The sequence below is a fragment of the Mesocricetus auratus genome, unplaced genomic scaffold, assembly GCF_017639785.1.
Source record: "Mesocricetus auratus isolate SY011 unplaced genomic scaffold, BCM_Maur_2.0 Super-Scaffold_100676, whole genome shotgun sequence".
Lineage (NCBI taxonomy): Eukaryota > Metazoa > Chordata > Mammalia > Rodentia > Cricetidae > Mesocricetus > Mesocricetus auratus.
The window spans coordinates 138,983,753-139,010,276 of record NW_024429266.1 but is presented as its reverse complement, the minus strand read 5'-3'; the positions used below and the strand labels follow the sequence as shown (position 1 = coordinate 139,010,276).

Genomic DNA, 26,524 nt, shown 5'->3' with positions numbered 1-26,524 from the left:
AATAACTGTCCAACAAAAATATTTAATGTTTCAAGTCAGGGTATATGTTTAAATGGTGCTAGGATTAAAAAAATAGCAAAAGATGCTCACTCCAGAATTAAGCAATGCTGGAGGCATTGGGCTGTGTATACATGATAGGGCACAATCATGAGGTAAGATGCATGGGGAATATGAATGAAAATCCATGGTGATAATGCACAGAATTTTAGAAAACAGTCTTAGAAATTGGAAGTGTCTATGCTAATATGTATTCCAAGTAGCTGAATTAGCCATGGCTTAAGAAAACTGCTAGTGAAGTACTTTGTAATCTTATTTTGTTCTGTAGAAATGTTAATCTTTGAAGTTGTTGCGTGGCTAAATAGTACCCATTTTTCAGTAGCCTTAGAGATTTGTACCTTAAGGAGAATATGTGTAAAATCTGATTCATAGCTTATCGTAAAATGGGAATAAATAACTGCCTGGAGGACTGCACCACCTGCATTCCCAGTGCTTAGAAAGGAGACAGGAGGAGGCATTCCAAGAGTCAACCTTTCATCCACAGCAAATGTCCCAGGAGCCAGGGATGCAGGAAATCTTTTCTCAGTCAACAGCAACAGAGAGAAGGTAGAGACACAAAGAAAGACACACCGACAGAGACAGAGTGAAGATGATGGAAGATGGAATGTGGCTTCTTTTTTCTCACCTTATTTAGGAGTCCTGTATTGGGAAAAGGGGGGAAAGTTTATTAACTCTCAATACCTTGTGTAAGTAGGCAAAGAGTTATGATGTGATCCATCAGTTTAATTGTTGGCAAAAAAAATTACAGATTTAAAGAACTTTCCAGAAGGCAGTTCATCAGGTGTGCCCTGATGATTTGTCTTAAGTGAGAACTGTGAATGTTATTTTTGATTCCTTTTAGTTGTTTATGATTTTCAGTCTTCATGTACACCACCTGTTTACTTAGTAATGAAAAATCCTGTTAATGCATATCACCATAGAAGGCAGAGGAAGGTCATTGGAATATCTTGCTTCCATTGGATTTATGGGTCATTGCTGTTATTCTGATTGCTTTTCAGTGATTGCTCCGCAGCTTGCATTTTTCTTCATTTTTATTTCATCACTTTGAGTTTAGGAATTAAGACTCTTGGATACCACTGTTAAGAGGAGGCAAAGATACTGTGATTTGAACCCTCAGTGCGGCAGGCTGGCAACCATTGGTGTTGTCTGTCCCTTCGCCTGGCACTTTCTGAGCCTCGCTCCATAGTTTTCCAGTTCAGAGATCAGATGTCTAAAAAGTGTTTGAGCTCATGCAGACCGTTATCCACAGAGTGAAACATGTTCTTGGGCCATTTTCAATTATGCTTTACTTCCTACCCATTCTGTGCATTGTTACCATGGCTCACTGTTCCACATGTTAGTGAATATTACAGCAAGATTATGCTTGCCTTTGTATACAAAGCTCAGTGCCTCTGTGGTAGTTTTTGAGTACCAAAGCAAGCATCTTTCGTTTCAAGCTTAGTAACATTTAAACATATACCCTGACTTAAAACAAAAAACAACTAAATAAACAAACAAAAACCCTTTCACTGGAAAAATTTCCTTTTTAAGTAATTTATTTAGTATTCATATGTGCATATAGTATATTTTGGCCAAATCTACCTAATTCTCTGACCTTCAGTTGTTCCCCATCCCCCATCCACTTTTATGTCCCAGCTCTCTTTCTTTCCTTTAGTTTAGTGCCATGAAGGTAATACTCTCCAAGTCAATTTACTGCTACATATATGTTCACAGGTGTGACACCATCTACTAGGACATGGGGAATGACAGATACTTTCTTGCGTTTTGAGCAAAAAGCACAAGAACCTAGACCATCCACAAATATGTTTCCGAGTGTGTAACTAGTATTTCAACTACTCTTACTGTATAGAGAAGATCAAGCAATGGGGTTAGAACTTATATTAGCAATAATCATCATCATATCATCAATATTAGTTACTTTTATATCGCTGTGAAAACAAATTGACCCAACAAAAGCAACCTAAGAGAAAAAGGGTTTACTTTGTCTTGGGGTTCCAAAGAGATACAGTCCATCATGGCAGGGAAGACATGTCAACTGTAGGAAAACCAGGGACACAGGAGCAGGGCGCTCTCTGGCCCTGGCTGCATTGCACTTGCAGTCAATAGTGTGAACAGGAAGTGAGGCCAGGCTGTAGAGCATTAAAGCCCGCCCCTCATGGCCCACTGCATCCACGGTGGTTCTACCTTCAAAGGGTTCCATAACTTTCCCAAATGACCTCCAGCTGAGCCTCAACGCTCCAAGCATGTGAGCCCGTATCAGTGATATCCCAGTCAAACTGTAGCAGCCATGTTACAGTAAGTGCTTAGCTAGGAGCCTTGCTTATATCATCTTTAATGTTAACCCTAATTGCAGTCTGTGGGTGAGAACACATTATTTTTCAGCCCCGTTTTACAGTTGAGGGATGTAAACATCATGATCTCATGAGCACTGAGCTGAGCTTACATATTTAGTAACATCTGGAATGACAACGTCAGTCTTACTGATTTTAAATTCCCATTCTCTTTTTTCAAATCTGTTTTTGTCTTTAAATTACCCTTCCGGTTATTAGACACCATATAGCATTTTCAAACAAAATGTATTTTACTTGATTCGTCTCCTACCCCAATCCTCTCCTTCCTGACCCCATCCTTGTATTCCATCTTCCTTCCCAGCCTCCATTGTGCTTTTGTGTAACGAGCATCCTCAGATCTAGGAAATAAAGTATTAATTGAGGTGGTTCAAACTCAGAAAAGTAAAGCTTGCTTGTTTTTTCCCCGCATGAAGATCCCACCTTGTAATTTACATACATACATACATACATACATACATGCATACATACACACACAAGGCTGCAAATATAGGTGATGGCTTTTCACATTTAATCCATGAATTAAAATATAAACAGCTTTCAGATCTTTGTTCCTGTCATAATCTTTTACTTGAAAGAACTACACATGACAGACTGCTTCTAGCCTGTCACTCATGCTACTTTTCTTTCCAGCAAACGATGGGGGCTTAAGGAGATCAGAGAATTCACATGCAACAGGGGCTCCAGTTAGATCTTTAAACAAGTGAATATTTACACACACACACACACACACACACACACACACACACACGCAAACGCGCGCGCACATATACACCGGAGGAAACCAGCAGATCCCTGTTTTCTTCTTCCCAGTGCCCATCCGCTATCCTACACACACTACCATTTCCCAGCTGATTATTTCAGCCCTTATAGAAAAGCAGTTTCCTGAGAAAATGGCCAATTTTATCGTGATAAACTTGCCTATCATTTCGTAATATAGATTTCCACTTTGTCCCAGTAATCCTAAAGCTCCAGGGATATAAGACACATTAGTGTTATCACTGATTTCACATTGACCTTCCTTAAGAATCTTTAACAATGTGAGATCATTTGTATCTGCTCGAAATGGGCTTTTAGTTTTTAATTTAAACTGAATGAAATTACCTGCCATTTATCTCAGAGTACTCTTAGAACTAGCCTGAGATTTACATTTACAGACATACATTTTTTCATGGAAGAGTGTGCTCTATCTCTCTCTCCTTCCCTCCTTCCTTCCCTCCCTCCTTCCCTCTGTCCCTCCCTTTCTTCTTCTCACCCTCCCTCTCTCCCTCCTTACATCCCTGTGTCCCTCCCCATTCTTCTTCCTCAGTCTGCTTCTATATTTTTCTCCTGTCTGTTTTCACCACTTCCTCTCTTTCTTTTTCTGTATGGGTCTCGTTTTACTCCTCTTTTCTTTTTCTTCTCTACTGGGAATCTATCAGACTGCTCACTGCCTATAACAGTGATTAAGTCTGGGATTTGGAGAGCATCTCAGGGTAGTTTTCTGGTTTGTGTCCCTGTTGAAAGACTTGAACAGAGACCCACATATAACACACAAGCAGGGTAATCTAGGAAGAGGAAAGAAACCAATCATTTTATAGGTCTGTCAAAATAGACTGTAATTCTATCAATCGGTGTTATAGTTCATTCAACCTTCATATCAATCTGATTTTCTATTGAGTGTGGGCATAAAGAAGTGTGGACCTGTAGGAAAATGTATAAGGTAATTGGGTCCTAAGACTGCATCACCTGCACAAAGTTCATTTTTCATACTTTCCCACATAGACTTCATGCACAAGTGTAAAATGAAAGAGTCTATGATGTTCATCAAGAACTTTGGAGAAACTTAAAATTTCTTTTTTTGTGTCAGTACAATGGTAGACTACTAAGATACACAATCCCTGTAAGTTCGATATAAATTTCAGTTAGGGACTGCAATCATTAAATGCTTATTTGGTACACATGTCCCACGCTTCACACACACACACACACACACACACACACATGCACACACACACATACACATACACACGGGGGGGGGGAGAGAGAGAGAGAGAGAGAGAGAGAGAGAGAGAGAGGGGGGTATAAGTGAAAGACATCCTTTCTTCCCCAAGTTGATTATGGTCACTGTTTATCACAGCAACAGAAAAGCAACCTAAATCAGAATTAACTTCGAAATTTGGATGTTAGTCATATGAACTAGTTGCCTAAGAATGGGCGCTTTGGCTCTAAGGAAATGGAGAGATAAAGGAGTTAAGCTTAGGGTAATTTAATCTCAGTTGTTAGCTCAAATGTATTAAAGACTTCCCCATTGGTGCTAAAAGCATGATTTAATATGATAGAAAGAAATAATACCTTCCTTTGCCCACCAGCTCCGCCATGCTTCTGTGAGCTAGACTTAAAGGACCCTTCTTGGCGCTGGCATTTCAGAAGTGCCCGCTTTGCAGCGAGGTCAGAGTTGGTTACCCACAGATCTTTAAGTTCACTGTGCTGTCAGCGTCCTCACTGCCATCTGCCTCTCTGTGTTTGTCTTGTAGGTGAGACAATGCGAATCGCCTCCTCTGAGTTTGCTGATGACCCTTGCTCTTCGGTCAAGCGTGGCACCATGGTGCGGGCAGCGCGGGCCCTGCTATCAGCTGTGACACGCTTGCTGATCCTGGCTGATATGGCAGATGTCATGAGACTTTTATCTCATCTGAAAATTGTACGTATGTAGACCTCATGTAGACCTCTGGGTGGGGGGTGGGGTGGGAACAGCTGGGAAGGATTAGACATGCTCCACTGCTCAGAACCTGATTACACTCAATTCCTAGTGGAGTACCAGATTTTTCTAATAGCTCCTTTTGTAGCCCATAGAGCATTCAAAAAGCTAAGCTTCACCTGAGTCATTTCCCTAGCTCCAAGCATAGAGCTTAGAATCATTGCTTCGAAGGAAAGAGCGTGGCATATGCTAATTTATTTGTGCAATATATTTATACTTATATTTGAACCTATTGTATTCTGGCAATAAAACCGTGTCCAGTTCATATCTCTTCCCAGAGACTCCAAAATCCCTGACAACTGTCACAAGCCCTGAGTTTTTCTCCCAGTCTTTAGATGGTAAGGAACAAAGGGTTTCTCTAGGAACCATTTGATGGCTGGCTGGGTCTCATTATTGGAAAATGCTAACTCATTCTGGCCATACCTGCTCTGTTATGGTCTTTATTCTTTGCCAGTGAAGAGAACAGCTTGTGATGGGGCAAAGTAATACAGGAGGTGAGTAATGAGAACTCATCTCATCTCACCCAGATTTGTTCAATTGCAGTGATCAGGACATCAGAACATTTAAGTCCTAAGTGTTACCTGTCAAGAATTTACTAGCCTGGATCAGAGCATAAGGCCAAAGACTCTCAGTTTATGCACAAACTCCTCAAAAAAAATTTTACGAAGGAATTCTGGTTTTCTCTTTGAATTCTGTGACTTTAACCCTAAAAAAGGGTGAAACACTTCATGTTTTTCAGTCAGGGACCACGAAACAGAAAGTGCTTAGTGGGGAGGTTGCTATTCAGTTTCTCTCAAAGAACAGGACTACAATTCAAGAAAGATGTAGCTTTGCAAAAAATAAAATTAAAATTAAAAATGGGGCAACAACACAATGTTAAGATGAACTGTTTGACCACTGGATTCAAACTAGCATGGTTTAATCCAAGTGTGTACATTCAGCTTGCTAACTGTGTGATACCCAGCATAAATGCTGCCTCTGTAGGATGCAGAGCTGGCTGGCACTCCTTGTCTGTTGCATGCCCCTTTTGTAATACTAATACTTTTTACTCAAAGGTCAAAGGGAGAATAGGAGATGGGGTGACAGAAAGCTTTGCATGTGGCCCATGAGCACATTGGAGACAGCCCTCTGGGAGAGAGCCTTCAGTGAATCAGCTCATTTTTATTCCAGAGTATAAAGAATCAATAGGATTGGGGAGCCTGGGGACAAACCCTAATTTGCATTAAGTGGCACACTCCTATCACAAGGCTTTGTATGTGGCAGTAGGGTCAAGCTAAAGATGAATCAGGCTTAGGCTTTAGAGACAGCTTTTAGATAAGGTCAGTTCTCCAGGCCCAGGGACATTCTCCAGGTAAGGGCAGGAAGAGAGAGGGAAGCTTTGCTGGGGAGGAAGGGAGCTCCATTGCCAAGCTTACTGAGGTAAGTTGCTAGCCATGGGGAGGCTGTGACCTCTGACCAGCAACGTATTCCAACATCAACTGTGATAAAGAAAAGATTTTAGGATCTTAACCATAATTACACACTGCTCAGACTTCAAAGGCAATGTTTTAAGAAAAGTATTTTTCTGCCTGAAATCTTTCTCAACAGTTTCTCAATGGGACTGAAACTACATAAATTAATGATGTATCCCATTTTTCATTGTAGGCAATGCTGTCCCCTCAGCTCTGGGGCACGATGATAGGTAGCCCTCATGAGGAACATGCCCTTTTTATTTTTGAAATTTGATAATTTTATGAGAATTTTATACTGTTTTTACATCATTTGTACCCCTCCCTCTATGCCATCCAACTCATCCCTTGACCCCCACTTATCAAATTATGGCTCTTTCTTCTTATTATGTGTGTGTGTGTGTGTGTGTGTAGGTAAGTAGGTAGATAGAAAGGCAGACAGATAGACAGACAGACAGACAGCCTGCCTGCCTACTATGTTCATTGAATGTCCTTTATATGCACATGTCTTTAGGGCTGATTTCGTTGGATTGGATAACCCATCAGGGTTCTTGTCCTTGGAGAAGACAATTCTCCTGCAATGACCACAGTCACTATAATCTCTTCATCTAAGGACAGGATCTATTGAAATATTCAGGTCTCATTGAGGCAACCATATTTTTGAGATTTCAAGGGTACCTCTTCCCAGTTAGACACTACACAGACATCCCTACCTGGTCCTCTGGCTTTGATAATCTTCCCTTTCTGGAAATAGCCTGTGGGTATCCTATCTCTTGGTCTTCCGGCTTTCCCTTTCTGTTCCCTGAAACTTGGGTGTGGAGGCTGCAGGTAGAACCCTTTGTGCTGGGCAACTCACTTACTCTCTTCATTTTACCCGGTTGTGGTTGTCTGCAGTGCTCTCCATCTGTTGAAAAACTCTGTTTGACTAAGATGAGAGTTAAACTTAATTGTGGTACAAAGTTAGCCAGCTAGAATGCAGTTAGAAATTATTCTACTTTAAGAAAGTGTGAATTAAAGGGCTTTCCTCTGGAGTCAATGACTGCTCTGGAAGCCTGTGTCTGCGTGCCTAGCTCTGGGCCTGGGATTCCGGTGGTAGTACTTTCCTAATGTACACAAAGCTCTGGGATTACTCCCAGCACCACATAAACCTGGCATGGGGCACAACTCTTAGGAGGGAAAAACATGAGAATCAGAAGATCAAGGGCAGCTGAATCTAAAGCTTGGGGCCAGCCTGGGATGCATGAGATCTATCTCTAAATAAAAGATAGATGCAAACAATTATGTAAATAAGCCCAAGTCTATGATACTGTCTACAACTCCAGATCCTGTCCTGTCTCCTCTCTGTGATCCTCTCTCTCTTCTTCTCCCACCACCACTTGTAAAGTCAATTGTGTTCTGTCCTCCACACAGCAGTGAATGAAGTTACAGAAAAGGATTTAGCACAAAATCATGCAAAGGTCAGCGTCAACCCAGCAACGTTAAGCAGGCCTGTCAGACTATCAACAGTAAAATTAAAAATGATTGTAGACTAGATAATGCATTTGTTATCAGACCACAGCAACAGAGGCGGTGGAATGTTGCCATCTTGTGGATGTATCGAGAACTGCAGTTTCTGGGACTAGCACAAGGGAGGCTGTGAACCACCTTGGTTTCTGATAAGTTCTGGTGTCATTACATGGGTCTACCCTGTCAAGCCAACCCCCCTGCAAAAGCTGGCACATATGGATAAATAATTACAAATAAACATTGTGTGTGTGTGTTTCCTGAGTAATTTTGCTAGTAAAAAACATAGCCTCTGGAGATATTTGCATACACCTCTTTATTTTATAAACTGAAGACTAAAAACAGAAAAAGTTGCTGGCTAATGGCTGCTGAGGGAGAGAAAACTGAACTTATTCATATGCAGACCTTGGTAGATTGCCCATGTCCCAGGGTATGGCTCCAGACCTAGGCACACAAGGGCAGCCGTAACTAGATTAAGTAGCTTAAAACCAGAGGCTAAGAAGATAGGAGAGGGACGTCTGGGAGGAGGTAGCAGCAGGAGTGAGGAGTAGATATGATAAAGATGGGATAAAATAATTTTTGCCATTTTTATTCATTAATTTATTTTTACATTCCAACTCTAGTTCTCCCTCCCTCCTCCCCACCTGCTCTCCCCACTCCCCCCCCACCCCACTTCCCATTTGATTCTCAGAAAAGGCAAAATCGTAAGGCTTGCCTTAGGAAGTCTACTAGGTCTGTCCCATCATCTTATTGAGGCCGGATTATTTTTAAATAAGGGTGAGATTCTCAAAGTCTCAATGAAATAGATTTAAAAACAAATGTGTATGTACAAGATCAAGTAACCAAAATCCCAGCATAGGGGTGTGGGGATGGCATCAAGTCAATCAATGGTTTCCAGGGGAAAGCAGCAGTTTCCTTGGCGGAGGTTCCCTCAAATAAGTTATCCTATACCCACGGACACTAAATAGACTCTGGGTTTTAACAAAGACCACATTAAATGGAAAGGAATAGGGTTGGGGGGGCCAGAAAAGAGGAGGGGAATGGTCAGTAGAATTGCTGAAGTACACTGCATGCATGTATGGAGTTTTCAAACAATAGAAAAATAAAAAAACCAACCAAGCAGCCAAACAAACTCACAACACAACACCAGTGTTTGTGCTTGTGTTAGAGCAGCAGGTTAGAAATTGTCCATATGCATCTTTTAAATTTGTTTTCAAATAATCAGGACTCTTTTCTCCTTTTAGAATATTTTTGAATTTCATTTTACGTTCCAATCACAGTTCTCCCTTCCACTCCTCCTCCCCCTCCATCATCTCCCTCCCATCCTGCCACCCTTCCACTCCTCCCAAAGGGTAAGACCTCCCATCCAGACTCAACAAAGCCTGCCATATTAAGCTGAGGAAGGACTAATCCCCTCCCCCTGAATTAAGGCTGAGCATGGTAGCCCACCACAGGGAGTGGGCTCTGACAATCTAGGCCATGTACCAGGTTTGTATTGGGGTCCTATTGCCAGGGTTCCCTCTGATAGTTCAAGCTTCACAACTGTCTCCTACATAAGTAGGGCCTAGTCGATTCACCGGAGTCACTACCACCGTTGGTCTAGAGTTCTTGAGTTTCCCAGAGATTGCCTCAGTTGTCTCTGTAGATTTCCCCATCATGATCTTGACCCCCCTTGCACATATATTCCCCACTCACTCTCTTCAACTGGATTCGCAGAGCCTGGTGCTTGGGTGTGGATCTCTGCATCTGGTTCCATCGGTTACTGGATGAAGGCTCTATGACGGCAGTTGGGGAATTCACCAATCTGACTACAGGGGAAGCCCAGTTCAGGCATCCTCTTAGCTGGGATCATCCTTGTGGATTCCTGGGAATTTTCCTAGCACCGGGATTCTCTGTAACCCCATAATGGCTCGGTCTATCAAGATCTGTCTTTCAATGCTCTGCACTCCCACCCTCCCTCTCCCAACTGGACCATCCCCTCTCTTTAAGGTATAGTCATACAACTTAGATAAAAGGCAGTCAGTTTCTGTATTTCTTACTTTTTTGTGTGACATGACCAAGTAACTGACAAGCAGCTCCTTGAGGGAGGAAGGGCTTATTTTGGCTCACAGATTGAGGGGATACAGTCCCACATGGAAAGTAAGGGTGGCCGCAGTTGACTCTGTTTTAACAAGTGTGTGATGCTGTAGTTGGGTCTCTTGTCCTCACATCTCAAAACAGGAAATGTAGGACTGTTAGAAACTTGGGACAAACTATAAAATCTCAAAACCACTCCCTAGTGACCGTTTCCTCTGATGAGGATCCATCTCTAAAAGTCCTGCTACCTTCCAAAACACCATCCTTAACTGGAAGCAAATGTGCTAACACTGAAGCCTTTAGGAGGACAGTTCCCATTGTAGCCACATCAGGTGATTTTTTTCATCAGAGTCAAGAAGTGATTCCACCTTTCTGTTTGGCTCAGAATTAAGGAACGCCCACACCCGCTGCCCCTGCAGTGTTACCTACTAATGGCTGTTTTACTCAAGCATTACACATTACTTTTATGCTACGTGTCAAAATCTGTTGATTTTTGTCCTTTCCAGATAACTTACGGGAACAGAGAGCAAATTGGCCTCTCATTAGAAACTCCTGTTCCTGTTTTTCCATAAATAGTTCTCTAAGTATCTGAAAGATTGTTGATTTATTTTCCTGAAGTACCCAACCTCATCTTCTGCTTCATACCCAAATATGTAATTATTAGAAAATTGAGTGATTTTGAGCAAATGCCAGGCAAGCCTCTAAAAAGTAGTGAAGTCCTAGGCACTCAGAGATTGCACAGTGCGTTGATTTGTTTCATTTTTGTTGTGCTGCCTCATACAGCAGTGTATGTGGCTACTGAGGAGTCCTTTGGCCTTAAACCCAAGCCTTTTGGGTGTCCACAGTTAAGGGCTCTATTCTCTCATGCATATGCCTACATGTGCTCTCCTAGAGAGTCCTTTTCCTCCTGCGCTGTATTAAAGATCCATGCAGAATGGTTTTGCTGCTGCTGCTGTGGCTGCCCCGGATTCAGGAGGGCAGTTGTAATCTGTGGGTGACATAGTTCCAAGGCTCAGTTAACACTCACTTGAGTAATGGATGTGCCCAGCAAGGCTAATCACTTGTTCATCAGACACTATTGAGAATACTGTGTGATAATCATCACTTCAGTTGCTGAAGTTGCTGGGGACTCATTTCCTAGCCAGACACCTGGCAGGTCATGAAGTCAATTGACGCTGTCAGTGTGTTATGTTGACATTCGCCATTTCAGGATTTTAAAGGAAATTCCAGATTTTAATCAGTGATGGTGAAGAGGGGCAGTGATTTCCCTGAAGCTCTGATTTAATGTAATCAGATTATATTGTTAAGTTGTTTGCATGAGTGATAGTCTTACACATAAACTCATCTAGACACGTACTCCAGGAAAACAAACACTTTTCCTCTAGTTCCAATCTAGTTTCTCTAAAATGAAGTTCTTAGTGATCAGATAATTTCTTCCTCAAAAATAAGTAATGAACTATAAAACATTAAACACTTGGGCATTTTCTTAAGGAAGTCATAATTTCTTAGTGACTGCCGGGGTCCCGATAGAAGTCAGATGCCCCATTGTTTGGGAACATTGACGGCACATAGAGTGATGGCTAAATATTGGCAGTCAACCTGACTCACTTTGGAAGGGGGAACCTCCAGTGAAGAATTGAATACAATGGATGTGCCCATGAATATGTCTGTGGGCATTTTTATAACTGATGATTAATGTTGGAAGACTTTGTCCACTGAGGGCAGTACCAACCCTAGGCAGATAGACCTGGGCCATGTAAGAAGACAGTGAAGAATTCTAAGTGAAAAACTCTGATAAGAATATCAAAATCCACTAATTACTGAACAGATTTTAATGCCCTCTCTAAAAACTTCAATTTTTTCAGTCATCCCTGAACAGATGACAACCATGAGGGACAAGGAATACCTGGCTTAGGTGCTCTCACTTTGACCTATGCTGTGGGAGAGGAATAGATGTCTAAGATAGCCCAGGTGGATGAGCGTGACAGCTGCTACCAGGTGTCTTCCTGTTGGAAGCTAGTTTTCATTACAATACATTTCCTTCTCATCTTACCCCCTACAAAGGTGTCTCTGGCCATGAGAGGCTCGGCCTTCCAAGAAGCCTGTCTTCTCCTTTCTCCGTCCTGGTCCCCTCACCTGTGACAACCTTGGATAAAATATGGGTTCAAACCAAAATCGGTTTGATCACACATCCCTAGCTCCCTCTATACTTGCAAACTGAAAGTTTTCATGGTGAATCCTAGGCGGGTGAGTTTGGTTAGCATCCCCATCCCTTCCACAGTAGAAGATTTGCCCTTTAGTCAACTGGTAGCACCAGATCCCCAGTGGCCAGGAAATATTTGAGAATAAGGCATTTATTTGGTCCATAGGAACCAGTTTCCTTTCCCTAGTCATCTGCAAAGAACTGGGTTTTTTTCAAAAATAAAAACTTGTTTGTAAAATTAATTTTGAATTCACAAACATGCCTAGTCTCTGCCCTTCTTTTTCCATTCTTCCCCATATTTATCTGTGTGTCTGTCTATCCATCTGTCTGTCTGTCCTCTGACTATGTATTAACCCACCCCTGCCATCTCCTCTATCACTGACATTGACAGAGAGATAAACACACAGATCAGACATTCGTCCCATTTCCACCATTTTTATGGAATGTGGTACATGTTTTGAGCGAGGCTTCTCCATGCAACTTTAACTAACTAAAACTTCAGACCCTTCTAGGATTCAAGCCAAGCGTGACTAAATCTACCTGTACATGAACAGACCAAATGATTAATAGTTTAGTGGAAAGTGCTTCATTAAACTATAAGTTTCATAATCATTATAAGTTCTAAAGGCCATCTGGACTCTTCAGAGAAAACCAATAAGAAGAAAATTATGTATAACACAGTGAAATAAATATTCTAAATTGGGCTGACTAACAACTGGTAAGAATTCTGGGGTATAGTATTATAAAAACCATTCCTGAATTTGACACCCTCTGTGATAATTATTCTTTGCTATCCGTGCAACCAGATTTTAATGTCCCAAAGAACGATTTACATCTTACAGAAGCAGCAGGGACATCTCAGCTGCCAAGAGCGACCATTCTGTGGTGCTGTTGTTGGCAAAGTTTAAATGAGTATACCTCTATTAGAAAGGAGAGGCATTGTTGATTCATTATTGTATAAATTTAAGGCACGAGCATCTCATTAACCTATGCCAATATGTTAAACAGGCCATTCTGTGCGAGAAAATGCAATTTGATTTGCATGCCTAAGAATTCCCCACACAGCAGCCTTCATTCAACTGTTTCATTCTTTTCCTCGTGTGTTGTTAAAGCTTGGACATACTCGAAAAGGTTGACTCTGACTAGTTAATTACCATTTTAGATGTTTATAATTAGGAAGGGGATTATGCAGAATTTCTGTAGATACAAGTGATTTTTTTTTTGTAGACTGCAGATAGAAACCCTGTTGCCATGCATTCATTACTATTGAAAATTGTTTCCCTTCCTGCCAAGTTTTCCTTACTGAATGAGGTTGCCTGTAGGGTGAATTGAAAGACTCCATCACACCTCTGGGATAACAGGCTTGCTGATATCTGTTATCATGGGCTTATGTGCTCTGTGTTGTTCCCTCACCCAGCGACACTTGATAAGCACTGCGGGTCAGCCACCTGCGTGAGCATGTCTTAAACTGAACCAAAGCCCCATAATTCAGGATGGAGCATGCCTTACTTTTCCTGGACTTGTGAGTACTCATTTGTATCTCAGGGTTCCAGAGCTACAGCCTGTTTATGTATACTGTGATTTGACTATGAAACATTCCTGCAGCCTACCAGCATTCAGATCTATGTCTCCTATATCTCCGATCATCTTTCAGAATGAGGATCTTTCAGAATCCACATGCTTCTCTCAAGAGCCTACATTTACTCACATTTTTTTTGGTTTTTCAACACAGGGTTTCTCTGTGGCTTTGGAAGCTGTCCTAGAACTAGTTCTTGTAGACCAGGCTGGTCTAGAACTTACAGAGATCCATCTGGCTCTGTCTCCCAAGTGCTGGTATTAAAATTATGTGCCACTACCGTCCGGCGACCCTTTCACATTTTTTTAAAAATCATTTTTTACTTAGTATACAGGACAGTGTGTTTTATTATGCCTCACTCATACAGTATATTATTATCCATTGTTCTCATCTACCACTGTCCTGACAGACCCTCCTCCTTTGTTTACCAACCTTTTCTGTGAACTCAACTTGTATATATCACATTATCCTTTGTTGTCCCCCTTTCCCACTCCCCTTTTGACCTTTTCCTCCTTTCATGAGCTCCTGTTAAATCTCATGTCATATATATGTTTGCACATGTGTACATATAATGTGGAAATATTAAGCTACACATCTTAGGGACGTCCTAAGATATTTTATTGAGGGAGAAATCACTTAACGTGAGAAGCCAAAAAAGCCAAGACCCAATGGTCTGTTAGCTGCCTTCCAGGATGCCACCGGAACCCAAAGAGAGAGCATCTCCTCCCCTCAGCTTTTTTAACCCCCCATTACATTCGATATACCTGTGACCACGCCCACTATAGGTTACATAAGATCTCTCCCTACACACATACATACATATGAACATACTTATATAGTTATGATTATGAATTTATATCTAGTCCCTGAATATTAGGGGAAATATCTTTATCTTTCTGTAACCGGATTGTTCCATGGGTGTATTACCACTGGCCTCTAAGACCACACCTACAGAGATACATGGCCATTTTTAAAGTGTATTGTTCATAGGAATAAAGATATGGAAGCAGTCTGGATGTCTATCTGCAGATGGACAGAGAAAGACAATGCAGAACATACACAAAACTTTACTTACTGTAAAGAAGAATGAAATGACATTCGCAAGAAAATATATGGAGCTGGAGATTTTCAGTTCATACAAAATAATCCAGACTCCCTTCTTGTTGAAAAACTTTTGACTATGCAAAACTTACACTGTCTTGCGGCTTATTCAGTCAGGGCTGTGTTCTTGGCTTTTCTCTACATAGGTATCAGCAGACAATGACTTCATGGATTATTATATTACAGTATCTTTGTTTTAAGTTTTTAAATATTTATGGATTATTTTTGGTATTATATATAAAATGTATACAATATATTTTATTATGCTCACCTCCATTACCTTCTCTTGTCTCCTCACACTGACCACTCCAAGTTCCTAACTGGCCCTCCTTCTACTGTCATGTCATTATTTTTAATGCATGTATCTGACTCACTGAGAAACAAATTGCTTTCATGAGCAAAATGGGGTTGTATTTATCCAAGACCACATATTTAACTGAAGAAAATATCTTCCCCTTCTCCAACAGCCATTAACTGCCTGCCAGGGCGGATACAAGACTCATGAGTTCATTCCTTAATTCTTGAAGGAACAGTAGTAGGCCTGACACTGTGTGGGTAACTGCATAAGCTATGAGCCATATCTTGTTTAGAAGGCAGCATTATTTAACAGCTTTCTTCCCAATCCTCCAAGTCTTACATTCGTTCTTCCTCATCTCCTGCAATGTTCTCTGGACCTCATGGTGTAATATAGATATCCTGGTTAGGATCGGGTGACGAATAGTCACCTATTCTCAACACTTTAATTTAGCCCACAAGGATTATGGGGAGACTGTTACTAGTTGAAGGTTCCACACCATGTTAAAATTCAGGTTGTTTGATAGATGTGGAAACTTTAGTGCCTCCAACTACCTCACATATTTATGAGATAGTTGGGGTGAAATTGATAGTTAGGGTCCAGTGGGACGAAGGAAAACCCTGCTGAAGGAGGTTGTGAGAAGCTGGAGGCATACACATCGTTAGGGTGGCATGGCTGCTGTCGTTCTGCCCGCTGCCATTCCACTCTACTGGATGCCACCTGCAAGTGACAGCAGGATTTCAATTCTACTTGTCTCCAGATGTGTGCTGTCTCCTCCTTACATGGCAATGCCGAAGTATGTATCTCAACTTGAGTCCCGAATTTAGAGGTCTTGACAATAGAGACTGAAGATACTGTCGTTACAAATTCCTCAGCTTCCCAGGAGTTTATGCAACCTGGGAGAGCTAGAAGAACTATTTTTAAAATTATACACCATTTTTCCCTATGTGTGTGTCCTTGGTATTTCTACTTTATATTGGAAGCCTATATTCCTTACTACAGTCATAGTTCTATAAAATACATCATAGAGGGCTGGAGAGATGGCTCAGCCGTTAAAGGCTAGGCTCACAACCAAAAATATAAAATACATCATAGAGAGGATTTGTGTGTACTTTCGGAGTTCAGCCTCTAGTTTCATTTACACCAGATACTTTAAAATTATGTTTATGTCGGGGGGCTATGTGCATGTGAATTCAGGTACCTGTGGGTACCAGATGTGCCAGGGCCCCCAAATCAGATGTTATAGATGGTTGTGAGCAGGGGCAAAACTCAGATTCTCTTCAAGAGCAATATGTGCCATTTACTCTCAACTCAACTTAAATATTAAGCATGCTATAAATGGTAACTTGCAAAGAAAACATGAACATGTATTCACATTGAAACGGTTGGCAAAAGCATACTAATAATCACCTACAGTCAAAATATCATTTTGGAGAAAATGTTATTTTGACTGTAGGTGATTATTAGGTTTACACGTTTAATATGCGTATGTACTGTCTTCTAATTAATATGCCATGTATCTTTTTGTATCTTCAGGTTGAGGAGGCTCTGGAAGCTGTCAAAAATGCTACAAATGAGCAAGATCTTGCAAACCGCTTTAAAGAGTTTGGAAAAGAAATGGTGAAACTGAACTATGTAGCAGCAAGAAGACAACAGGTGGGGAAGAAGTTTGGCAATGTTTCTGGGGGGGAAGGGTGAGTTTAGATAACCTTGTCTCTGTAGGCCTGAAACATGGAGCAGTTGCATCTGCTTGTGATTAAATGCTCCATGAACATCTCACAAAGTCCGTGTCCTGCTTTGACCATCGGTGCCTCCATTGATGCCCCCACATGGGGCCGCAGGTACTGTCTGGTTGCTGCCTATGAATAGACCACAGAATACCTGTTTTCACTGAGGAGAACAGGTTTCCAGTCCCACCACACTTGAACCTTCTGTCCAGGGCATGAGGAGCTCCAGGCCAATTGAGAAGAAAGCAGACTGGGGCGCGGTGCTGTGCAGGCTCTGGATGCCACCGTTGGCTCCCAAAATAAGTCTTTTCGTTCTGTGCAAACCAGAAGGTGCACACACAGGATGCAGCACAGATGCAGCAAAAACTTTATAAAAAGAACAGAAGGAAGTATGGGCAGAGTGAGAGGAAGAGCAAGTGGGGAAGGGAAGACGAGGGAAGAAAGGACACGGGTGACAAGCAGCCAAAACAATGGAGAAGGATGACCTAGGATCCTTCCCCATATCTCCTCTGTCAAGAGATAGACCCTTAGTTTTAGCTGTTCGTGGGGTACCCTTTGAATTCCCAAAGAGTTCATTATTACCAAAGAGCATCATCGTGTTCTAAAACACAAACCAGCAAACAAGTAAAAAACAGCCTGCTACTTGGGCATCTATTACTCTCTTCATCAGTCCTCTTGATTGCTCCCAGAACTCTTCACATTTGAAGGAATGTTACAGGTCTTTCACCAGCTGAAAAGTTTTGTCCCCCAACAGCAGTTCTCTCTGCCTAGCTGAAGTGATGCTGGAATTATAAATGCCCTGTATGCAGCAGGCACTTAAACAGGAGCTTAATTTGTGTAATTATCTTTAATTTTACCTACGTAAGTCTTTGCTGCTTGCTGTCTGACTAGTGTGAGTACAGTGGGTAACTGCTCTTAAGTGTATGTGTGGCAAGGGGTGGCGGTGGCGAGATGGCTTTCTCAGTGAAATAACTGATTTCAGTGCTTGAATTTCAGAGGACCAAAAGGGAGGCAGGGGAGAGGGGATGTTAGATAGAAATGCACAGGCCATGGTATCTGGACTTGTTATACAGTGTTTGGATCTTATTGTAAGCAGGCTCAAAGTGTAGTATCCATGTCTAGGCTTTTTATTTTAGCATCATTCTAAATATTTTGCTGAAAAAGAGGCAGGATGGAAGAGAAGCAGACAGTGGGAGGGGATAAGTGAACGCGATAGCAGGCAGTGGTTAGTGAGAAGCCATGAAGGTGGAGAAAATATATAGGGGGTGAAATACGTTCTTGAAGAGCTGCCTCTGTTTCAGAGGTGAGAAGTGCATGATTGACAGGAATGAGTTTCCTTCAAAGCCCTGGTGTAAGCAAATGAGTAGAAGGTGGTAGTTTGATTGACATGAGGAAGATTGAAAGAGGCCTGATTAGGGCTAGAAATCAATATGTGCTGTTTACAGGCATGAACTTAAGATGCTTAAGACATCCACACGGAAGTATCAGATGGAAGGGAAAGAGCAGGCTGGGGATGGAAACAGAACCTGGACTTGAAGAGCTGGTATCTGAGCACTAATGATGCAGACATTCCTATGAGAAACCTAAGAAATACAGCTCAGATTTTTCTCAGCGATGCCTTATTTTTAATCACCTGCTAACTGAGACTTCTGTAAATTTTAATGAGAAGAGGTAAATACGTACACGGCAGACATTTCAGCATGTGGCCCTTTCCTTCAACATTCACTGCAACTCTACGGTTGTTGTCATGTGCACCTCAGCTTCATCTTTTCCCTGTGGTCTTGATCAAAATCAGGCCTCACACATTCTAGGCAAGGGCTCAATCAACATTTACCTCATGGTTTTGTTGTGCCCAAATTCTGAACCCCAAAATCACCAAGAGGCCCATTTCGATGCAAAAGCAAAGAGTCTTTTATTGTAGATGTTTAGTGAGCTAACCCCATTAGCTTGGGGCCTTCACTCCGCAAACAGGGCGAATAGCTGGAGAAAGACCCCAAGCAACTTTGAGGCAGGGATCTTAAAGGGCAGAATAAGGGGAGGGTCTAGGGATATGAAACAGTCTCAGGATTGGTGCACTTCCAGGTTTGGGTGACCTGGCCTGTGTTGATTGGTCAACTGGTTGTTATGGCCCATAGGCCCTCCCAGGGCGGTTGCTATGTTCTGCATGTCATTGTTGTGCACTTCTCCGTAAAGCACACCCAGAGCTGTAAAACACAGCCCCACCAGCTAACTTCTGATTGGCTCCTTGCCATGAGGAAGGCATCTGACTTTAGTGACCAGGACATGAGTGGCAAGGTCATGCAAGCACATATTAGCCTGTAATGGCTGCTAAAATGGGGGACTGGTCACTACAGTTTGTACTTTTAAGAAACAACTTACTTGTCACAGAATGGGTATTCACAATGACTCTTTCAATAGTTAACCATTGGGCCCTAATTCAGCATTGATGGTTTCCAGCTTTATGAATAAAGAACATCAACACAAATGTCTGTGTGAAGAAGCATTTTCAACCTAATTTTTCAATATATACCCATATTTATATATGTAAGTACATATATATAACTACATACATTTATATGCATATTCATATGTACAGACACACACATTTAGAATTTACTTTATAAACCAGATATTGAGGAGTTGTAAGGGCATTGGTGACCATTCAGGGGATTCTGTTGTGAAAGGGTTCAGATCATTGCTGACCACAGTGATTACATTGCAATATTTGCTAGTTATTTTTTTCACCCCTAGGACTCACATAATCACTTCTAGAGACTGTGTTTGCTGGCATATATCTAACCATGCTTAACCAAAAGAACATTCATGGTTCAGTTGTTATTTATTGTCAGCTAATACCGACTACTCTAGATGCCACAGATAATGTGCTTTTTTTCAGAATCAATTTAAACTGCAAAAAAGAAAAAACCCACATATTCATTCAAGACCATCCATGTGTTACCTACAAAATGAACACATACAAAGAGACCCCCAGTGCATCAAATATCATTTACTGATGTTTAACAATTAAAAGACTATACCCTTAGACATACTCAGTTGACAAATCTACACGGCTCTCAGTGAACAACAACTCCTTCAGCATTTCCAGGACTGATGAGGACAAACTCTCAAGATGTGCTGTTGAAAAAGTGACTCCCCAGTGGTTTTGTTTTGAGAAAACCAGATCCCTGTTGGTCTGTTATTGTCTAGTCTTTCAATTTGGTGTGTGATGGGGCTATCGCAATGGCCTAGCAGTTAAGAGCACTTGCTACTCTTCCAGAGGACCGGATTCAGTTCCCAGTACTCATGTCCAATGGCCCACAACAGCTTTTAACTACAACTAGGGGATTTAATATCCTCTCTTGGTCCCCAAAGTTACCAACACCCTGCAGACACACACCACAACACACAACTGAATAAAAGTAAATCTTTAAAGTTGGTGATTGGCTTGCCATTAGAGATGGTTAAGTTAAAGAAAACCTATGCAAGTGAGAGTGAATCTAAACTGATACGTGTAGCAGTTGGCTTCACTTTGTTATAAACATAATTAAGCAAGAGCAAGCAGGTCCTTGGTGACTGGTTTCAGGTTTTCCACTTGCTGAGAACAAACCCTGTGATGCCTACCACCCACTTACCTTGTTGGTGTCCTCGGCTTTGCATTCTCTCAGTGTTATCTGTGTATTAAATGCCTCTTAGCTGGCCGACATTGTGCTGATGATGCAAGAGTCCGCAATATCAAGATAGACAGGGCCCACTGCTGCCATGAAGATTCTATGTAGGAGCTTACAAAGTCACTACAGTAATGCTCCATAAATGCTCCACAAATGCTGATGATAGGGATGAGGGTGCTGGTTGTTGTGGAAGAAGGAAGCTGGGGGTGTTGGTTAGAAATTTGGTTTTAAATCCATAGCCAAGCACTGGGACAAGCTCTGGGAGTCCTCCTGATGAAAGGGAGGAGGGATTGTATAAGCCGTGGGGGTCAAGGTCACGATGAAGGAACCCACAGAGACAGCTCATATCCCTGCATGGGACTGATCTAGGCCCTCAGCATGTGAGTGACAGTTACATAGCTTATATAGTCTGTTTGTAAGAACCTATCCCTGGAGCTTAGCTGGCTTTTGGAACCTGTTCGTCATGCTGGTTTACCTTGTCCAGGCTTGATGCGGAGAGAGAAACTCCCTCCTACCTCAAATTGATGTGCCATGCTTTGTTCATGCCCACCGGGAGGCCTGCCCCTTTCTGAGGGAAGACAGAGAAGTGAATGGGGAGGGAAGCAGATGAGTTTTTGGCGGGGGGCATGTGGAAAAGAGCAGAGCGGGTAAACTGTGGTTGGTATGTAAGGTAAATGAAAAAATGTTAATTAAAAAAAGGTAAGCCAGGTAGGTTGGAACCCTGACATATGACAGTGCGTAATGGACAGCAGCCACTGACTTAGATATTTCATTAAGAAAGAGCAGTTTTGAGTCACTCTGACAACTACAAAGAGTACAAAGGAAGGTGGAGTTTCTAAAATCCACAATGTATCCGTGAGCCTCAGATTCCAATTCTCCCCACAAACACTTCCACACAAGCCTTATATGTGTTCTACTTTTTCACAGGAGCTGAAGGACCCTCACTGTAGGGACGAAATGGCCGCTGCCCGTGGAGCCCTGAAGAAGAATGCCACCATGCTGTACACAGCCTCCCAAGCCTTCCTCCGCCACCCGGATGTTGCTGCTACCAGAGCCAACCGAGATTATGTATTCAAACAAGTCCAAGAGGCCATAGCAGGGATCTCCAGTGCTGCTCAGGCCACCTCACCCACTGATGAAGCCAAAGGCCACACAGGCATTGGGGAGCTGGCTGCAGCCCTGAACGAGTTTGATGTAAGCACCTGGCTGATACCCATAGAGTATGCACTTAACACACACACACACACACACACACACACACACACACACACACACACACACACACACGCACACACACAGCTATATGTGCTATATATTCAGTATATATATATATATATATGTATAAGGGATACCATGATTTACATAATTTAAGGGATACCACAAGTTATAGGCACATAATATTATATATTGATTTTCTCAGAATTTTTTGACAGGAAGATAAACTGTATGGTCTATATTACTATTACTGGAAATCTAAAATACTGGGAGACATTAGTACACTAATCTTTAAAGAATATAACAACCATGTTTAAGAGGTCTGATTCCTGAAAGGTAGAAGGACCCTCACCTCCAAATCATTTGGGTAATCAATTTCATTAAAGGGGGACAAACATATCAGCTGGGGTTAGATTGCATCTATAATGTTTCAGTGGAAAATTTCCCACAATAGTTTCAGTTTAAGTCAGTGACAAGAATACCCTATTACCCTGAACCCTATATAGGAGTCTAGTCTTTGAGTGCCTCCTCTCAGAAGTTCCAAATACAAATCCCACAAAAGACCTACCGCATGCATCTGGGGACACAGGAGACTTCCTATGCCTGGACCATGCATGGCCGTACAGTGTAAATGCTTGAGAGGGTGCAGTCATCAGCATCCAAGGATGCCAGCATGCCCCGAAGATGTTCTTCTGTGCAGTCATCTATCATCTAGCATGTAATCCTGCATAGTGAAAAAGACGTGGAAACTCGTGAATTCCCAGCCTCTTGATTTCATGGGTAGTTTGTTACACAGTGGAGATGGGGATGGTAGGAAAAATTTAGAACAGAATTCACAGGGTTATTTAGAAGCTGCTAGGAGAGATGCAGGCCTTCTCTTGGGGGAGTGGACACGAGCTTTGGGCAGCAAATGGTTAGTGGCACGATGGGAGGAGCCTGAAGAAAGTGATAGGGAGAATATAGTTGAGGAATAACTTGAATACTAGGGATTCTGAAGGTTCTAGATCTTTTCTTCTCTCTTGATTGGACAGTCTGTGTGAGTGTGCAGACACACATTCTTTTTTTTTTTTTTTTTTGGTTTTATGAGACAGGGTTTCTCTGTATTGTCTTAGAGGCTGTCGGTCCAGCCTGGCCTCGAACTCACAGAGATCTGCCTGCCTCTGCCTCTTGAGTGCTGGGATTAAAGGCGTGCACCACCACCGCCCGGATCAGATACACATTCTTATATGTGAATACACATTCATAAGTACATTTGAACTCACACCGTATAGTGGCTTTAGAGGATTTTTAAAGAGTATTTATTTTTAAAAATGTGTATGCTTGTGTGTCTCTGTATGGGTGTGTGTTTGTGAGGGCCAGAGCCTGCAGAAGCTAGAGGAGCCCGAACCCCTGAAGCTGGAGTTACAGGCAATACCCAACATGAATGCTGGGAACCAAACTTGGGTACTCTCCAAGTGCAGCATGTGCGTGCAACTGCTGAGCAGTCTCTCCAGTCATTGTCAGGGTTTATGTAGAATCATATCTGAATTTAGCAAGAAAGTGAACGAATTTATTACAGAAATGGGGACTGGGTACTATCTAATTCCATGTGCAACACTTCAGCAGGTAGCTCCCAATTATTAGAAGAGAACAGTTCAACGTAACTTTTGGAAAACTTTCATGGATATCAGTAAAGCTGTTCACTTTATTTTGTTACTTATTTTAATTTCCTCACATATGCTAAAATACATAAAATGTAAATGTGCAGTGCAGAAAAAAAAGAATGGATTTCCTCTACTGAGGGAAAGCTTTACTCTGTGAGTAATTCTGTGACACAGGATAGGGAGACTGTTGAGTCTTGCCCAGGCAAAAGCAATAAACATGTTGAGGAACTTTTCATGCTCATTGAAGTGATGATGAAGGCTTTTCTTTCTGAAATAAAAAATGTATAAAACTATATATTAATAGGATAAAGATTAGATCGCGCATGCAGATTCTAAAGCAGGCTGTATTGCTACTTTAAATACATATTGAAACAAAAATGTCTCATTTTTAGAACAGTCGAAAGTCACAAATAATCTAAAATACTAAAATATTTTTAAATTAGGGCAATAATAAAACTTAGTTAAGAAGGGATTTACTACGCAGTGAAATTTGATCCCATCCTTCTTATTACATAGTGATTTCTTTCGTGATTGAACAGTAAGCCATGGAAAGTAGTGGGAAGCTGACAGAGAACTCCCTGGCTGGAGGCCTGTCAGCTGCTGCCACCTTCTGTCAGTCAGTGAGATGGCTCCGGGTCCTCACGTTCTGTCTGGTGCTAGGCCACTTTCAAGAGCAGCTTTCCCTGTAAGCACTCCACCTGAAGCATCACTGTGATATTACAAGAGGCTTCAGAACCATGAAATCAAATCTGAGCTCATTTCAGAAATCTCAAATAGTGAAGCGTGTTCACACCTAAAACCTTTAACCCTTTCATTTACCACAGTGTTGCCTTCTTAGTTAGGGTGCAAAGGGCTTTGGGAAATTGATCACAATGTTAACTAAGGTTATTATGTGTTAGTGAAGCAACTTTTTGTTATGTTAATAACTTATGCCAACTAGTACTTTATTATTAATGCTTATTTGTTTGCAAGCAATGAGAATTATGTACCAGTGACCCAATGTTTTAATTTTATTTTCAAAGGCTAACAAAAATAACTTGTGTAGCTGTCTGAGCTGCAACCCAGAACAACAGCTGCCATTGGTGTAGCAGCCTAACAGCTGCTCCGTGGTAAATGAAATTTGTTTTCAAAACTTCTTGACCAGTGCTGAAGATGCTACTAAAATTTTAAAGAAATACACTATAACTAATTACTTGTAGATTTCCCATCGTTTCTTATGCCTGTAAACCTAGATCCCTTAATACTTGAAATTCTTTCACTGAAAATAATATACTGTTTCTCTTCATGGAGCAGTTATAAATGGGATGGAGGGTTTGTTTGGTCTTTGTTATTCCCCAGGTATTCTAACTTGAAATTGATTAGAAAGTATAGGCTTCTTCCCTAAAACACACGTGCTGTTTACAGAATATGTTAGTCAGCCTCTTATAACTGTAACAAAACACTTGAAATCATCTCCATAAAAAGAAGGAAGTTTTGGGGAGAGCAAAACATCTCAGTGGTTAAGAGTACTTGATTTTCTTTCAGAGGATCAGAGTTAGTTCCCAGTGCCCAAGTCCGGTGACCCACCACTTCCTGTATCTGCAGCTCTAGGGGACCTGATGCTCTTCTGTACTTTGTAGGTACCCACACACATAGCATACACACATACACACACACACACACACACACACACACACACACACACACGAGAGAGAGAGAGAGAGAGAGAGAGAGAGAGAGAGAGATTAAAAGAAAACTAATTGTTCTACAAATGAAAAGGTATGTTATTTGAAAAGATGGGTTATTTTGGCTCCCACTTTCAGAAGTTTTAGGGCAAGGTTAATTAGATTCTTATTGGAGCCTGTGGTAAGGCAGTAAAGAATGGCAGGAATGCATGCTGGGACAAGATGCTCACCTCAGCATAATAAGTAAGTGCAAAAGAGAAAGACCAAGGACCCAATATCCCTTTAAGGATATACCCATCAGCTCCCATCAGCACTCCTGGTGGGAGTCTAAACATTGAACACACTTTTGTAGGAGGACACTTACCCAAATCATACCACTGATACCTAAATGGTGCCCTTTCACTAAGTGATGAACTTTACTGCCCTGGTACTGACTTTCATGGTGATATGCCAGATTGATAAATGACCTAATATCTACCAAATGCAGTGACAGTTTAAATAGTAATATCTCTGCATTGCTGAAGTGAGAAGAGCTGTGTGAATAGAAAACAGAGTTTCCTAGTCCATATTTCTTGTGTCTTAAAATTGAATTTGAGAGGCAATCTGTATCAGTAGTTATGAATGTCAGTTTCAGTTTTTATGGGAGGTTGATGTAGATGTGGCTTAAATCTTATCGCTAGGTTTGGAGGGTAGTTTCACTCAGTAAACTGTACTTATTGTACAAGCATGAGGAGTTGGATTCAAAAGTCAGCATCCATGTAAAAAGACTAGACCAACTATGTACACCTACAACTTCAGCACCAGTGATGGGAGTGAGTGGTAGGTAGACACTGGAAGAGCCCTAGAGCTTGCTGACCCCTTAGTATACAATTTATTCAGGGAGCACCATGTTCAGTGTGAACCTATCTCAAAAATTCAAAACAAATGTAGAGAATGACTGATGAAGATACCAGATGTTGTTTTCTGGCCTGCATATTTGCACACATACATACACATGCTTGCTAATCCATGAGCACACACACACACACACACACACACACACACACACACACACACACCAATCTTTTAGTTACCTAGAATAAGGGAAAATTGATAGTTTTACATCCATTTGTTTAAAAGCATAGGATAGGTTTGTAATGGGTAGTTATAATTAGGGTTCGCTTGGTCACCTATCTTCTGTCACCACTGAGCCTGCTTATATATTTAAAAAAAATCAATGCAATGACTGACAAAGAAAAATAATCAAGGGTCCAAAAGCAG

The 26,524-nt window shown here is 41.5% G+C and overlaps 1 protein-coding gene across 4 annotated transcripts in view; it reads left to right on the top strand.

Annotated features, from left to right (window-relative positions):
• Positions 1 to 26,524, top strand: part of Ctnna2 (catenin alpha 2) — a 1,132,589-nt gene that overhangs the window by 340,956 nt on the left and 765,109 nt on the right. For all 4 annotated transcript variants that reach the window (XM_005078277.4, XM_005078278.4, XM_040738184.1 and 1 more), the window contains exons 4-6: positions 4,922 to 5,088; positions 16,884 to 17,003; positions 21,670 to 21,936. In XM_005078277.4, the coding sequence (XP_005078334.1) occupies positions 4,922 to 5,088; positions 16,884 to 17,003; positions 21,670 to 21,936 (554 nt within the window). The remainder of the gene's footprint in view (positions 1 to 4,921; positions 5,089 to 16,883; positions 17,004 to 21,669; positions 21,937 to 26,524) is intronic.